At 37.9% G+C, this 17873-nt stretch overlaps 1 protein-coding gene across 1 annotated transcript; it reads right to left on the minus strand.

The window, feature by feature from the left end:
* Window positions 1-2915: 2915 nt before the first annotated feature.
* pigo (phosphatidylinositol glycan anchor biosynthesis, class O) lies at window positions 2916-11955 on the minus strand. Its single transcript, XM_052608440.1, has 11 exons — window positions 11494-11955; window positions 9853-10334; window positions 9562-9705; window positions 9282-9405; window positions 9010-9169; window positions 8415-8594; window positions 6725-8270; window positions 6430-6633; window positions 6162-6349; window positions 4510-4580; window positions 2916-4090 (listed from the first exon to the last, which is right to left on the minus strand). Exons 2-11 carry the CDS (start codon window positions 10331-10333, stop codon window positions 3961-3963), a joined length of 3228 nt encoding a protein of 1075 aa, XP_052464400.1. The 5' UTR covers window position 10334; window positions 11494-11955; the 3' UTR covers window positions 2916-3960.
* Window positions 11956-17873: the final 5918 nt, after the last annotated feature.

The raw sequence follows: 17873 nt of genomic DNA on the forward strand, positions 1-17873 counted from the left end.
GTGGGTTCATGTGTTTTTGGGTGTAAACCTGAATGAACATGTACCTGTAGCCAACAGGTAAGCAATGTATGCTACTGGAAGATTATTATGTAACTCGCTTAGTTTTTTTTCATAGCATTGCTGACTACCCAGCCTAGCTGGACTACCTGTATTTTTATGATACTGTCTGAATAACCATTCATTGACAGATTTTTATTCTATATTTCTCTGCTGTAAAGCTGTTTTATACCAGCAATAAATAAATAAATGCATATTTTCTGTAAATGTATAACCGGTTCAGTGCATCTGAAGTGTGCTGAGAAATGGGCTGTGTTTTGGCAATACTGGTAGTGTTATTTTTCAGGCATGCATCTACATGTGGATGCTAAATATATGCATGGAATATAGCCAGCAACGTGTGTGAAGGCTTCGGACATGTGTTAATTAAGCAGAAAAAGAAGTAGAATAAAACGGCCCATATTCTGAAATCCTGCTCAATTAATACTTGCTCAAGAGCTGTAGCCTCCACACACACAGCCAGGTCTTCATTCTGTGCTGTGATCTCAGGTGCCCTAATGAAGCGTGAAGAGATGAACAGACCACTTTGATTTCAAGCCGTTCGGATTCTAACTACAGCTGCATTTAGTTTTCAGTCATTACTTCAAGATTGTCAGAGAATGAGCCACATGCCGTGTCACTTCCACCCCGGCCAAAGTAACTGCAGCAGGTCCAGAAGTAATCAAGCTGCTTTGTCAGATGAAGGAAATTACAGACAATCAAGACTAACTGAAGGCTAGTCTAAAGTTCTCAATGAATATCCTTTGCTCATTGTACAGCAGTATATATTCAAAGGAAAAATAAAAACTCAGTTTCTGATATTTTAGAGTTGCATTGTTATTGGTTTATTTCACTTATGCATGCTTCTGCCTGTTGGCTTCACCACATAACTTGAATTTTACAGAATAGTTTTTTTTTTCAGTCCACCCAAAAAAATATCAAAGTGAATTTTAATATAGAAATTTAAAAATGCTCATCATATAAAATATGCATTGAAGTCGGTGGATTAATGAACTACATTTACATTATTTGTTCATAAAAATAATTATTTTGATGTTGACGGCACTTATAACATTCATCCAGTTATACAATAATTGTGTAATTTAACATTTTAGTTTCTTTCATCAGTATTTATATGATTTTTATACTGTTGTACGAGACTTGGCTTTCATTTACACTGAGAACAGATGTAGATTTGAACGAGATGTTTTATCTGTTCTCTATCTACAGATTTAGACTCGTCATAACTTCAGGATGGGTTTTATGAAATATTTGTGGTTAGTAATTGGCAAAAGCTGTTTAAATTGCAAGATGCTCTAATAACAAGATGTTCTGTTCATTTGGAGGTTAAACCTATTGTCCTCATGATGAATGGCAAAGATTCATCTTCCTTGTATAGGCTCGCCCACGACTCAAAGCGCTTGTTTGTACAAGAGGCTCAAAATTGCTTACATTCAATAAAAAAAAAATAAACGGCTCTTATCACAGTCAGGTTGTGCAGTTCTGTCTGGAATCCGTACAAGATAAACTCGTCACAGGAATCTGCAGCTCTCCAAAAAGTTTGATTCTTATCGTTGACACGCTGAAGCTAATGAGTTTTGATGTCTTCCAGGGTCACGTAGATGCAAACCACACACATACAGCTACTAGTATGTTAAATGCTATTTTTCTATTACAAAAGCATCAATTTTATATTTTTTTTTAGGTCGAATAGTCTGGTTTTTAAATTGCGTTTATAGAACAGATATATTAATTGACATGAAAGAAGATGCATACATTTAATAAGGTTAGAAATAGGTTAAAGAATGTCCCCGGAATTCAATTTAAGGGGGAAACCTATTGTCCTTTAATAGAAATATTTATTTATTAATTCATTAAATTTGTCCTGGCTTCAAAATCATGCAAAGTGTGTTACAGAAACCCAAGTTTACAGGCAAAGATAAAGATCAATATGAACTGACAACTGCATGATAATCCGTTTCTTGGAATCAAACCATGGCTGCAGAAATCCCCCTTTGACTGCCAGGTTAGGTTACGTGGGAGAACCATTTTCCAGAAGACCCATCAGGTATGCAGGATTTTATAGATCTTTCTCTCCAGATAAGCGGGACCTTCCGATCAGACTTTGCACCCATAACACAGACTGAACCAAAGGTCTGATAGAGCTGCAAGTATTTCTGAGGCAAACTGTAGCATTGGTTTGCTAACCGGACCTTGGATGTTTACCGTCACACTCAACGCATCGTTTCATTGATAAAATCTGCTCAGTCTATCAACATTCCATGTTTTGAAACTGTTCTTTATGTTTGTGCAGTGAGCCTGCTATGAAATGAGAGATCTAATTGTAGTTCAGGAACAAAGGACACTCTGGAAAGTCCGTAAGATTAGTTTGTTTATGATCCAGTCACAGATGGTCATGGGTAATTTCTTCACATAATGGACAGGTATTTCCTACTTTTATGTGGGGTGTGTGTGTGTGTGTGTACTTTGGATGGGTTAAATGCGGAGCACGAATTCGGAGTATGGGTCACCATACTTGGCTGAATGTCACGTCACTTTCACTTTTTTTCACTACCAAAAATAACATTAGTTCTGCAAAAATAAATCAATTTTTTAAGTACTGATAAAGACTGTAAAAGAAATACACATCTCTCCCTTAAATACGTGTGAAAGATCAAAAAGCTATTTGGTTACAAAGTAAGTATATTGGTTAAAACTTATGTCACACAATAACAGAATTGAATTCTGCTTGTCTGGCTCTTACTGACCTCAGAATCAATCAGATTTCAGAAGGTGTTTTTAGATAAAACACTGCCCTCTGCAGGCCAACAACTGCTCCTGCACACAAAAGGAAACTAGAATCCACACACAAACAACCATTTCAAATTGTAGAAAGTATTTAATGGACAATTAAAATGATTCCTTTCACAGCTGGTTCAATCATCATCCACACATTAAGACATATTAAATGCCACTGTATGGCTTGACAGTATTTTGCTTTTAAAAAAGGTAAAAATAAAAAATCAGCCCCTTAAACACACACAAATGCACCATGCAGAGCAGAATACTTCTATTGCATTATGGCTAAATGAACCTGAGCACATGATGTAATTATCTTCCCCGTGCATTTCTCACAAAAATGAGATCATACAAGACATTTAATCCATTAGTGAACTAAATATATAACAGTCAACGGAAACTGAATGAACACCGTTTCATTCACTAACATCAAACAAGGCAACCGTTAAAGTTAGTGACCTGTTCTCAAGGTGAGGAATTTAAAATAACAATAAAAACCAGGTGTCCAACGGTGCAGAATATGGTTCGACCCTGATGCTTGAGTGGTTATTGCTAAGGAATAGACAGGACAACACATTAACAATGAATGGTTATCAAACAAAGTTCAAGCTTTAAAAATAAAAATAGTTCCAGTCCACTGCTGAAATCAATGACTGCCTCAAGCATGCACTTGTAGTTTTTAAAGGAATAGTTCAACCCAGATCCAAAAATATACATAACATAGCAACACTGTGGGGATTTTATGTAGCCCTTCAATATAATAACTTCTAATTGTCTCTATAATAACCTTGTGGAACATGGCAGTAAAAAGGCATGCACGAAGATCATCTTCTCTCTCTCTTCTTCAATACAGAGGCAGCAGAGCAACAAAGGCTGACAGTTCAATAGCTTGTTGAAAGCTTTTATAAAATATCAGCTTTGGTTTCTTGACTTCTCTCACAAATTCAAAAATGAGTAGATGCTTTAAACCTCTTCGTTCCAAAACTGACGAAGTCAGATACAAAACAAATCTGGTTTTCTTTCGTATGGTTGGCAGTGGAGTTGAGGAGGATGAGCAGCACGTCTCTGAAGAGGTTTGGATTGGGTTTGAAGGAGGAAAAGGGGGCGTGGTCAGGGTGGCCAGTGCTACCTGGAGTTCTGAGGGAGGAGTTTCTTAAATAACCCACCCACTGACACGTCCACCCTCATCACCATGATGACCCCCAGGATCACAAACACACTGCCCACGATGAAACCCGACGCCTCAAACATCAGTCTGCCGAAAAGAACAAAACATCTTAGAACGCAGTTATGAGAAGAGCTTTTTATTGTCATTAACATTAACACTGTCATAACGCCACATTGGATCCCTGTGTGGGTTTGTTCGTAATGATGCCGAAATTCATCAGTACATTAAATTACCTCTTGTGAAAGTCAGAGTTGTCATAAATCAGGGTTAACATCATCTAATTATAAAGCATGACCGTTAGGGGCTGAACTCTCTTTACATGAAAAGCTAGTGGTGTGTGTGTGGGTGACTTTTAGTAAAGTTATAAAGGACCTGGTGTGAAACAACATTGTCAAACAACACAAGCATGTGCACATTCCTAGATCATTGAATCAATTATTTAAAATAAAAAAGACAGAACGCGATAAGAGCAAGAAGGAAACAATAAGTTAGAGATGGTGACTCACTTGGGTGCAAACACTTTCCACACCATGAGGTGTCTCCTGAGGATGGCTGCAGCACAGACCGACGCAAAAACCTGAAGGTAAACAAGTTATTTATCATTTAATGTCGATTTTCCATCACACTAGATGAGAACACATTAGCCTGCTAAGCCTCTTCACATCAAGTCTTACACAAAACAAAAAATACCGTGAATGATAAAAAATTATAACAAATAAAAAAAACAACAGCAAACAAAAAAAAACTAGCAATTACCGTAAAACGCTGTGTCACTATGAAGGAGGTCTACAGATATGATCAATCTAAATATAAGACCATCTTATGTGAAATTTAAGACCAAACCTGTGATGGGAATACACAGTTTATTAAATATGTATATGAAATATTTAATGTGTTTAATGTAAAAAAATGAAAATCACTGCTGTCAAAAATGCTTTTTATTATAACGATATACAGTGAACTTCATATCAGAAAACAATATCCCAACACAAAATTAATCCATAAAAATATCACATCACTGCGATTTTTGGTGGTGTAAATTATTTATTCTATCAGCTTTTAAATCCCTAAATCTGCATGTTTTTAATATTTACCTTTATTAAGTCCAATATTTTGTAACCTTATTAAAAGGATGTGATATCTTTCGTGTCAAATTCTTGTTGACAAAGAAATTCAGTATACACTACAGGGCTGTTTACCAATCAAATTAAATAATTTAACCTGCACAATTCCTACTGCAATAAATAAATGTTATGAAATTAATGTTTTAAATAAAATTTTTAATATACAAATAAAAGTTGGGGGAAAATGCATACTTTTAAACATGAGACTAAACCACCAATAGGTGGCAGTAATTAAATTATTCATTCAACAGATTCCTTCAAAACGGTGAATCATTCAGTAACAAAAAGGCTTGGAGAATGTGCAATACTTCCTTTCTGATCTGTTTGAAACTATTTTTGAATTGTGTCTAAAATGTAAGTAACTTAATATACTTAACTAGTTGTTGTTGGTTTTTTTTACTAAAAATCATTGTAACATTTGCAATCTTGCAAGTATTTAGGAAAATAACCTCCTTGTCATGGTATGTTACATAACTATATCATGTTATGACTAAACTAAACATTTAGAATTTTTACCATTTTTGTTCTGTAAGTTTCTTTATGTCTGCCGTTATGCTCATTTGATTTGATTTCTCCATGAAAGTCCTTCACAGAGACACAAGCCTCAAAAGTGAGACATTAACAGCAGAAATCCACGATCCATTATCAATCGCAGTTTAAGCTGAATGTAATAAAATTATTCTCCATTTCGATGCGTCACTACTTATTTTTGACACTTAAGCTTTAATCAGGCTATTTGTCCTGTTGGGCAAGTAAAATTCTTTTTTTTTTACCAACCACCCAATTGCTGCGGTAATTCTCTCTGATGAGAACTACAGCAGGAGGAAATTTTTTCTTAATACTCTACAATGATTTTAAACAGTTAAGTGTGTCCATCAGACTGGAGAAATCTTTGCGGTAATGTGATCGATAAAAAAATGAGCCATTGAATCTGAATTTAAGACATTTTAAACCTTTTTAAGTGTATAATGTGGTTGTGCATGATTTTTGTGCCCTACTTAATGTTAGCATTATGCAATGCAATTGGACCACACCTGCACTCCATTCACAAAGAGGTAGCGTGCAGCGAGCTGCAGGAGACCCGAGCTGAACTTCTGAGGGCTCTCTCTCAGTCTCATCTCCATGACAGCGTCCTCGCTCTCCTCCACTCCTGCGGAGCGCGTAGCACGGGTCCCACGCACCTCACACACCAGAGGCCAGAACAGCAGCAGAGGACAACCAACTGCATGTGTAAATTAGTGATCATTAGAAATGGCGAGATTAAAGATAATTCTAATATAGAAACGTAAACAATGTGAATACCTGCAAAGATGATGTGAGCGGAGAAGGTGTTGAGGGTCACCAATGAGGCAGGAAGCGCAGTGCCCGTGTGACCTTGAGGAAAGCCCACAAATGCTGCACCCCACTGAATGGAGGGGAAGGTTGGGAGGTGTCCTGTTGCATGGAAAAACTGGGTGGCTGCCAGAGACCATGAAACCACTGGAGCCCATGGCACACTAAAACCATCTAGGAGGGTTAAAGAAAGAAGATTTATTGCATCAGTAGTAATAGCTCAGCAAGACATACGATGTGAAGCTAATAATGGAGTGCGTCTTACTGGAGTGCTTGTGCAAGCTGGAGAGGTTGGTGCTACAGGCGTGGATGTGCAGCATGGCTCCGGCCTCCAGCAGGAGAAGCAGGAAGGCAAGAGCCATTCCCTCCGGATGGAGCAGCAGAAGCACCAACCCCAGGAGTCCACAAAGCAGTACCAATGGGGCAGAGTACACTGTACCCAGCCCGTAAGCCTCCACAGCTGGCCTGCTGTCTGCTTCACCACTTTCCGTGCCCCCGTCCTCCAGCGAGTGTCGGATGCGCTGATACAACTGTGGTATAAGGTGGTGCAGTTCAGCCTGCGGACTGATTCCTGTACTGGCTCGGTACTTTGGGGGTGGCAGGGATGTTCCTCGAGGGTTCAGTGGAGTCCTTGACTTGAGGAACACGGTCATAGGGTCCACCCACAACAGGATCAGTCCCAGGCCGAGCAGGCAGAAAGAGGTCCGAGGCAGGAACACTTGAGCTAGGCCGATGAGTTCAAACAAACTCCTGAAGGTGTCCTCTGGGGTGGCACTCACCGCCCAGTGCAAACCAATGCAAACAGAGGCCAGGGGTAAGAGGAAGCAGGCCGAAAACAGAGTCATACTGGTACAGTTGAGGTTCCCGTAGTGTCGGAGCCATCGATGTAGAAGGTACCCCCACAAGGCTAGTGAGCCAACGGAGAGGACATAGTGGAGGTTGCGCAGTTGGCTGTCCTGTACTCGTGAGAGCGGGGAGAGGAAAGGTGAGGGCTGGCAGGTGCCCTGCTCCTCTCGGCAGTTGTGGAAGGAGAGAGATAGGTAGAGCGATCCCACCAGCACTCCCAACCACACCAACAAGATGAAGGCCTGCCGTCTAACAACTGAGGACGGCAGAGCTGTTGAGAGCAGCTGAGGTGGCTTCTGGGTGTCTGGTGGGGGAAGTGGCACCAGAAGTCCATCCCAGTTTAGACGGAGTGGAACATAGATGCTTAACGTGAAGAGCAAGAAGGTAACCACGTTGCCCTCATAGATGACATAGCTGTCTGAGAGTAGGGAGGCACAGCGCAGGAAAAGCACCAGCAGGGCCGGTGTGAAGAGGCTAGAAGGTGACCACCTCCCTTTTGGAGAAACTCCATGAGTCCTCCACAGAAACAAAACTTCAGAAAAAAGCGCTGCAGCTCCCGCACACCATGAGAGCTCCAAATAACCTTGCGAGAACAGCTGACCTGCAGCTACTACTAGACCCACCACCAACCCTGAGAGTACGGGCAACTTCAGCAGGCCTTCCTGAATCACTACATGAGACAACTCAGAGAGGGTGTAGCACAGCATACAGGCAACTCCTAATATTAAGAGCCCGGCAGCCATTTTGAAAGGGTTAAAACGAGCCCAGGAGGCTCTACAAGTCTCCCTGACAGCTGTCAGATAGTTCTGCATGAAGACGACTAGCTCAGGAGAGGGAAGATGGCCCTTGTGGACAGTGGCCAAGTACTGGGAGGAAATGTTTGAGAAGTCAGCCCGCAGCTGAGATAGACTGTCTGGTGGGATGTCTTTGGCCATGTTAGAGTAGGTCTCCAAGAAGCGGTTTACCTTTACAGACATGAAAAATAATTAATACAGAACTAAGCTAAGTTCATCACAACTGTTGTACTTCTGGAGAAAACATGAACTACAAGACAATGCAGGCAAATATAATTGCAACTTAAAACACAGGTTAAGAGAAATTCCTCTAACCTGTTTGACGTTAATCCACAGCGCCTCAGCCTGGCTGAGTCCTGTAGGTACACCCCGGGAGCCATTCTGAGGAAAAAGTGGCAGAAGAACCTGTCCCACACTGCTAAAAGGAATGGGAACCCCCAGCAGGAGTGCCAGCGTGGGCACCAGATCGGTCTGAGGTACTACCTCAGGTTCCACCTGCAAACATAAACATGCTGAACTGAAATGTATGGAAACATAAACAAAATGTGAATTCCTCTCTCACAGAGGCACTTTTTTTTATTATTATTCACATTTTAGGAAATGGGGAAGAGGCTAAAGTCTCTATGACATTTGAGGAAGTTGCCATTTCAAGCATGTTTGTTTAAAAATAAATAATATAAAATTATTACATAACATGGCTTACTTTTTATCATTACATTTCATTATCCAACATTAAAGTCTCTGAACTTAGGTGTAAAACAAGTAGACAGTACTAATGCAATTACAGACAAGTAGTGTTGACTACAGCTTCTCTACAGTATAATTTCTGTGTGTCACACTGAAATTTTTTGGACACGCCAGCGGTTATAGATTATTAAATACAGACAAATCATAACATTGTCTCTTTTACCTGGGAGCCTGGTGCTGGAAATAAGGGAGAGGAACTGTAGAGAAACAGAGCAGCATCGGTCTCTTTCTGGCTCTCTCCACCATGATCCCCAGTGTCTGTCATTCCATGATCACCCATCACCACCAGCAGGGTGTCATTCTTCAGACGCTTTATCACTGACCTGGGGTCAGCGGTGAGACAGTGGCAGACGGAAAGCAAATGCATAATGCAAGAAGATCTATTAAAAATGTAGCATGGCAAAATGAGGGTAGGTGAATGAGGCAACAGCTAACCTGATAACTCCATCCATCTGGGAGAGTTTCTCAGCCATCGCAGGGTGATCCGGGCCGAATCGGTGCCCACAGTGATCCACACCGAGGAAATGAGCAATCAACACATCCCAGTCATCCCCCTCCACTGGAGAAAGAACACACAAACCCATAGCCACTCATTCAGACACTGCGTTTACAGTGTAAACATGAGAGATATCTACATCTATTTACAAGGTAAACAAAGGGAGATCTTAAACCAACCAGGCAAGTTCCTAATTGACCTGCAACTTATTCTGCTTACTGGTGGGATAAATGTTTTGGAGAATGCCATTGTCAACGGTGTGCAAGTCCTTCACGTTGAAGGAGGGGAAGGGCAGTGATCTGTGGAACTTCTTTGGGAAGAGACTCACCCATGTGTCATCCCCCATAAAAACAACTCTCTTGCCTTTAAACCAGAACAAAGAAAAAAAACACAACCATTAACAAAGGCTAGCAAATCTACACTTTAGATCATTTCAAACTTACTATGACTATTAATATATTTCTTGAAAGGTTTAGTGAAAAGGAAAATACCAGAAGCAGATTCACTCACCCACTTGTCCCAACTGGTGCACTAGATTGTCTTCCAGGATGGCGTTGGATGCGAAGTTGTTCCCCACGTCAATGAAAGTGGGCAGGGAACCCGTGGTAAAGCCTTTGATCCTCTGCATGGTAGTGGTGGGCGGATCGGCCCGAAAGGTGTAGAGTCTGGCATGAGAGGGGTGTAATGATGCCATCTCATCTAACACCGGCAGCTTGTTCTCGAACGGTTTAGGTGCTGTGTTCTCCGGATCGTAGCGGGTAAAGTCGGCCTTCAGGGCGTCAATGATCAAGACCACTGCCCTACGAAAGCGTGGCTCGCTCAGGCAGAAATCTCCTTTCACCTGAGCTCCTGGAGACAAGACGTCCGCACAGGTGCTCGTTCTGTTGACCTCCAGCCTGACTAGGAGGAAGCCTCCCACAAACAGGAAGATGCCCGCATAAAATACTGAGCAGACCCAGATGAGGGCGACCAGGACAGGAAGTCTTCTCATTCTAGAAAAGATGAGGAGGAGAATCAACACAGGGCTCATTATGTAATTTTAGGGGGTACATTTCACATCAACCAAAAGGTAAAAAAACAATATGGTATGGTAAGATCATATGTTTCCGTTTAGTTTTCCATGCTACATTATACACAATTTGGTATTACAAGGGAAAGGATGTTTTCCTGGTCAATTTGTCAACTACGTTAGAGACAAACTGTAAGTCATTCAATTTTATGAATCATATTTTTTATTTTTTGCATAATACATGTACAGTCAATTTGGACACAATTTTTATCATCATAATTTTGGTAATTTTGACAGATGTTAAGAAAAACTCTTTCTCATTCTAGACTTAGAATTAGATTTAAAATAACCTCAAAAAGGATATGAGAAGCAAGAATTGTTAGAAATATGTTAAGAGTTGTATAAATACAGTATGGATCAATTGAATTATATTAAGGATGATGTTATGCTATCCAAGGATATGTTATCTGAAAATTGGCTTTACAGTGTAGGTAAACCACGTTATTTTCTTGATCAGGTTAACTTCAAATTTGAATAAACATTTTAATTAAAATCATGAAGAATAATGCAAACCAAAACAGTGGACCCTATAGTTGAAGGTCAATAAATATACTCCTTAATAGGTTATTGTAGGTTTTATCCTGAACAAAATAAGAGGACACTTTTAATGTGTTAAAAATGAAATCAATGTGTAAAAAATATCATCAAATGATCTGATAAAACATTTGATTTGTAACATAGATGACAGTACATTTACCAACTCAGACACAAAAAAAATCTTATTAACAGAAAATTAATCATAAAATAATAATATAAATAGTATAAAATAATAATACAAAAATACATAATTAAAATAAAACAGATGACGTTGACTGTAACATTTTACTTATTTTTAATTCAAGACTCATTCTCTATCACTTGACATAAAGCCATTGCATTCAGTTCCCTTCCTAGTCACCTTTAGTGTGACACACTAGAAGGTTTTGAGACACAACTACAACAAGCATTGTTACGTAGTATATCAATACTGAACTACACCAACCTTTAAGATAGTACTGTGAACCAAGCCTTCCTAGTACACACTGTGAAATGCACTTAAGACTGAACTGAGTGCGAGTGTGTGTTCATGCTCCAGTACTGACCTTGCTTCTGTGTGTTCGTCCTCTCTCTCTTCAGGAGCTGAACTGTAGACTGCAGGAGCCTGGAGTGCCGCAGCTTCACCGACATCTGGCAGAGCCTCACTGCTGCTCTACGATCGGTGTCTGCAACCTGATTTCATGTCGGTTTTGTTGTAATACTGGTCATCTCGCAGCCCGGTTTACACTTCCGTTGACACGCGCAGTACGTCACAGGTAAAGCCGAGTGTCAAAACAAAAGACACCGTTTACTGATATTCAAATTAAAAGCCCCTCGGGACGCGCCATGTCGACTATGGCAAGTTTATATAAAATTTTATATACAATTAAATAATTTTTTTAATATATACTTAACCATAATGGGCCTTTTTTAAAGCGTGTTCATTCACAGGCATAAATCTTGCCGCAAAGCACCTGCAAAAGTATTAATGAATGTGATTGATCGGGTAAAATAGCAAGGTAATGTGTGAATTATTTATTAATAAACTAGTGTTTTATAAGTCGGTGGCTGCAGAGACGAAGCTGACGATGTTGACTCGCAATCAGTGGACGCGCATTGAATTTGATTTGTTTGAAAATTACTAGAAATGTTTTTTTTTATTTGTTTTTTTTTTATTTTTTTTTGTGAATGGAAAAGGTTGAGGAGCCCTAACAGTATTTTTTCGGAGAAGGGGGGGCTTGCAGTGAAAAACCACCGGGTTAGATCAATGCGAATATAGACCTATGTTTTTACGCAGCATAAACAGTTATAAATGTGAACAGGTGCATCGACAAAAAGCTAACGTGCATTCAAAAATCAAAACAATCGAGACATTAAGACTTCCTGTTTTTGAACCTTTTATACAGTCTATGATTTGAATGTGCTACGATATGTATTTAATAAAAACATTTTACTGTGCACCAGAAGCTGAAAAAAACTTCACTATGCAGTGTTTATTAGAGGTGGGCAGATCGATACTAATATCGATAATATCGATACCAACGTTGGTATCGGTATTGATCGATACCAACGGGAAAATATCGATACTTAAGTTTCAGTTTCTCTTGTTTTGCGACCTGGCCGTGTTTGTCAAAATGCTGCTGCTGTCACAGAGCAGAGCAAGCTCTCAAGAGTGCTGCTCGTGCTCTACACTGCTCTCCGCCCCTCTCCTGTGTTGTACCGTCACGTGACTCACCACTAGCGCTACCACCAGCAGTCAGGCGCGTGCACCGCTCAGCCGCGCATTTCTAACAGCAGTCAGTCAGAGGCGGAGAGAAAGAGGAGCGTTGTATGGCTGTATTTTCAGGCCGATCTACCCTTTTTGTGTTAGCTGTGAAAGGGATACTAGTTTCTATATTTAAACTTCACCTAGATGTGCACCAGACTTAATTATTTTTATTATTTTTCAAAAGCTGATTCTCCAAGAGCAGTGGATATTACAAGGCGCCTATCAGAAATGATTGGCTCTTTCCATAGTGGAAGATGTCGGCTTCAGGAATTTTGTATAAGGAGAATTTGTTTTACATTGTGAAGTAAAACTTTGTGACTTTAAGAAAAAAGTCCTGAAAAGAAGTGCACTAAAGAGGAGAAATTTTTTTTTTATTAACATGCTACTTATATTACATTTTTTATAATTGAGAAGTAATCATTTTGTAACTTTGTTTATTTAAATAAATCATAAGTAACCAAAAGTTGTTTCTGAACAAAAGCTTTTGTAGTACTGATTAATAACCCAAAAAGCAAATCACAAAAACAAATTAAGTCATGAAAATTCATTTAGATTTAGGTTGAAGACGCATCCACCTTAATTATTAAAAAGTATCGGTATTGGTATCGGTATCGGCGATACTGGCCCTGTATTTACTTGGTATCGGATCGATACCAAATCTAGCGGTATCGCACACCTCTAGTGTTTATTTTAAAAACACTAACGTTACCTAATTGGATTTGTATTTTCTATTAAAACAGATCAACTCAGTTTCACCATGAAATGTTGTTTGTGTCAGGGAATGTTAGTAGCCCTTGCCCAGAGTTACCATTTTCCATAAGGGTATCTGGTGCAAAATGTATTATTATTTAATCCTCAGCCATATCATATGTATTGATCCTATGTCATGTATATCATTTGCTTCAGAAGCTATTCACACAGAACATGCTTTTACTTTAAAAAAGAAATGCGGGAAACCACAAAGTCTCTCCACTCCATCTAGCATGTGATTATATTATAAGACAACTATAAAAAGTGGAATGGAAAACATGTTGTATGTGAACGGCAGCTTAATCTCACACTAAACAACAACAAACCAATGTGCCAGCTTCAGTGACATCAGATCAGTGAGCACAAACAATCATGTTCTTTACTAAGATACCAAACACAAACCAATTTGGAGAGGAAATGACCTTTTACTTTTGAAAAACGCAAATGAACATCCATCCCATTCTTACACCAGTCACTGCTGACCACAATACAGGCCTGTCTGATCACAAAGTCAACAATGAGAGTCACTGAGTGTGGAAATAATGGCACATCTGTGTGTGGGGCGAGATGTGCCATCCAGCTGCTGGCAGGTAAACAGAGACGAGCCTGTCCCGCCACAGCATGTGATGCCAGGAAACTTATAAAAAGACCAGCCGGAGAATGTGAGGTTCAGTGTGACCGCTGCCATTTAACATTTAGTTTCAATTTGTTCAGCATTCACCTCTTCCATCCGAGATGACTACTGGTTTACCCATAATCCTCTTTGTTGCAGTGGCAGGTTTCCACAGTGGTAAGATTACATCACACATTTATAATGACAGTTTTGAAACAAATGTGTATCTTATAAATATATTTATAATTAGAATAAAACGATATCATAATTTATAGTTTGTTATTAATATTATAATATGATGCTGTTTGTATTATTAATATTAAACAGGTGTATATATATATATATATATATACACACATTTTGTGTCTTGTTATTTAAAAATTAGAATAAAACTATATTATTATATTTTTTAAAACATTATATGATGTTAATATTTTTAATATAGTATAAAATGTAAAAAAAAAACATGTTTTTGCAACTTAATTTAATTGAATGTATAAAGTTTTTGTAAAAATGTTTATATATATATATATATATATATATATATATATATATATATATATATATATATATATATATATATATGTGTGTGTGTGTGTGTGTGTTGCATTTTTATTGTTTGTTTTGACAATTTATTCAAGATTAATATCTCTTAGGCATCGCGTGTTACCCCTTTGTTTTATTTTGGAATGATCTGTGCTTAGTTAACATAATAATTATATTTAATGAAGAAAAGTCCTTAATAACCATTTAATTCATCCTCGATGAGTTATAGATGGCAAAATAGCCACCATTTCATACATGATCTGCATGTGGAGTAATATGAAAACTGTGAAATTAAATTATACTTGTACATTTTTGTGTTTTTTAGTGGTTTCATTTTCGCTGCACTGTGCTGAAACGACTAAATTGCCAGATGAGAGAGGTAACACTTTTCCGAGTTTTATGTGCTTTTCATTTATTGTTTTTCACTCCAACCTAAAATTACAATCAAAGATTTACGCAAAAAGATCATTGCAAATCAAACATCCTTTTTCTGTTTTGTCTAACCTCAGCGTTTGAAGAGAACAGCACGACTCCACAAACAGGTGGGTCATTATTTCCCACACCGGCCTGCTGGGCTCTGTCTAACTTCTGCTCAAGAGATGAGAAGTCTCATCTCACGTCTCGCACACATTCCCATCATGCTCAGCTCTCATTCCATCTCTGTTTCCTCAGATGAGTCTCAGGAGTATGAGGCTGCTCATGTGAAAGGTAAATGTGGACCAGATCAAATATGTGTTTAGGGCCATTTACTCAATAAGCTTTGACTCACTGACAGAATAAATATAAGGAACAACATATATGGGTGAGAAAAGTCGTGTTTTGTTATAATCTAAATAATCTGAACCGTAACAGATGGAGAGACAAAGGCAGTGACAGACACTACAGGTAAACAGAATGACTTTTTACAAAACTTTATTTTCTGAAAAGATACGTTAAATATAGAGATAATGATATTACATTGCAGCATACAATAAATGTAAAAATAAATATAAATTTTAGATAGGATGCAACTTTATTGTACAAGAACAGAGGCAATGAAATACATTTAGTTATTATTATTTCTATTATTATTCATTTGTCTGTTTATACCCTGTGAATAACTCTATAGATGGTGAGAGAGAGGCACTAACAGACGCTACAGGTAAAGACAAAGAATATTTTCCTAAAATAAGTTTATGTTCTTTACCGAACATTATAAATAATGCACTTTCCACAAACAGGGTCTGAAGAAGAATCATATTTTTTTTATTTTGAAACAAATAATTAGTGAAACGGTTTATTGTCAAGTGTAAAGAGGTCAAACAAGTATTTTATGAGCTGTTTTATTTTGCGTTAAAGTTATGTGATGTTTACAGTGTACAAAATGTGGACACACACAAAAACATTTGGTGATTAAAATAATTATATTAGTTATCAAATAATTTCCTTAAAACAATTCAACATATTATGTCAAAATGATGTCCTTGTTATATGATTTTAACTGTTGGATATGCGTATTTTGGCCTGTTTTATGACTATATTAAGAGTTGATGCATTTAGTGTTTAAAAGCTAGCTCAATAATGCTACATTAATAAAGTAGTTTCTTTTTAATATAGACACCAAAGTGTATTGTTTTTGCAGAAAGAGTCATTTCTCTGTTCAAAAGTTTAGACTTTTTAATTGTAAAAGTTTTCTTAAATGTTCAAAATATGGACGTTAGCAAGTTAGTTTTTGCAATATGATGTTTTAGAAAAAAAATAGAATAAATGGAAAGTTTAAGAATAGGGGTCAAGACTCTTTGCAAATGTATTGTGTTTCGATAGAAAGACAAAAGGATAGACTATCCTTTAAAAAAAAGTTATTTAATTGATTTTTGGAATAAATCCTTTTTGACAAAGGCTCTCACGGAATGTTTGATGTTTGTTTTGACGTAGGAGCGAACACCGGAAGTGACGCGCCCACAGGTAGGTCGAGCTCTGTGGAGATCCATTCATCACCACACGAGGGCGACAGTGCGCCACTCACTACATTATTTACCGTACTCACTACGTTCCATTATTTGTATTTATAATTAAAGAAAATAGTTAGTGGTCTAAAACGTGTCCATTTTATTCATCAATGTGGTATTTCGCTGTAACTGAATGGATGATTTTGACTCTTGACCACTTATTTTATATCCTTTCCTTGTTTCTAGTCCCGATCGATTGTGTTTTGTTCTTTTCTAGAACACAGTGAGCAGGTTGGAGAGAATAATGTGAAAAGTTCTGGTGAGTTGTTAGCAAATTAAATCAAAAGTATGTGCTGAAGATTGAATCTTACAAAATGCCAAATATACAAAAATAATAATAATATATTTATATCTATATATCCACATGTGACCTTTCTTTCTAGAAGATTCCAGTGAGGAAGAATATGGTGGAATTTATGGCATCTAACATCTTAAAACTTTATATATCATATATTGCAAAATGTCTAACCTACTGTCTGTAACACACGGACAAAAACGTGTTGTGACCGATCACAGAATTTCTTTTCTCAAATAAAGACTGTAATCACTGGAGGGTGTCCAGCGTTCATGTAAATCCTTGGCTGCAGGTGAGTGTAATAACAGATGATTGAATGGCTTCTTAGAGGCAACAGTCTGAGTAGCAGATGGAGGCAGTGTTACAACATATCTAGGACTGTTATCCAGGCCAACGCAGTCTACAGTCCTTGGGTGCTCAGTTAAGCTTTATTTATATCATCTGCATTGTCCCTAGTTTATTTTTGGACCAAAGATGCATCATTGCCTGTCCCCAAATCCCACAAACTGATTTACTGCATAGAGCAGCAATAATTTACTGCAGTTATAAAGAATAAAACTAAAAAGGCAAACTCTCAAGAAATACTTTTGTAATTGAGTGAAATGTCAATAGTTTTGTTGCTAAATGCATGGCTTGTCTGATACAATTATTTTAAATGGTCAATTTTAACCTAGTGTTTTGTACAAAAAAATAATAAATTGAACACCATTTAGAATCGGGGATCTACACATACACATAAAAACTGTCAAAACATTTTTAGGAGAAAATGCAGAGGAATCATGCACTCCTTGCCCATATATAGCATAAAATGTAGAATTATAATTACTATAAAATATATTATTTCTTAAGTGATATGGCACACAAAATTATTACTTCTATTTAAATGAAATGGACTAAGACTTGATATTGAAAAAGGCATTTATTCTTTTTATCCCCAAAGCCAAGTGGACAACAAATTGCTTCTTTTTCTCTTTGGTTTAAAAAAA

Source organism: Carassius gibelio, chromosome A10 (genome assembly GCF_023724105.1).
Source record: "Carassius gibelio isolate Cgi1373 ecotype wild population from Czech Republic chromosome A10, carGib1.2-hapl.c, whole genome shotgun sequence".
NCBI lineage: Eukaryota > Metazoa > Chordata > Actinopteri > Cypriniformes > Cyprinidae > Carassius > Carassius gibelio.

Coding starts and splice junctions, on each gene's coding strand:
- pigo (XM_052608440.1), bottom strand. CDS start 10,333: ATGAGAAGACTTCCTGTCCTGGTCGCCCTCATCTGGGTCTGCTCAGTA. Junction 8,595..9,009: donor TTCCAGCACCAGGCTCCCAG/GTAAAAGAGACA, acceptor TTATGTTTGCAG/GTGGAACCTGAGGTAGTACC. Junction 4,581..6,161: donor TCTTTGTGAATGGAGTGCAG/GTGTGGTCCAAT, acceptor GTTTACCTTCAG/GTTTTTGCGTCGGTCTGTGC.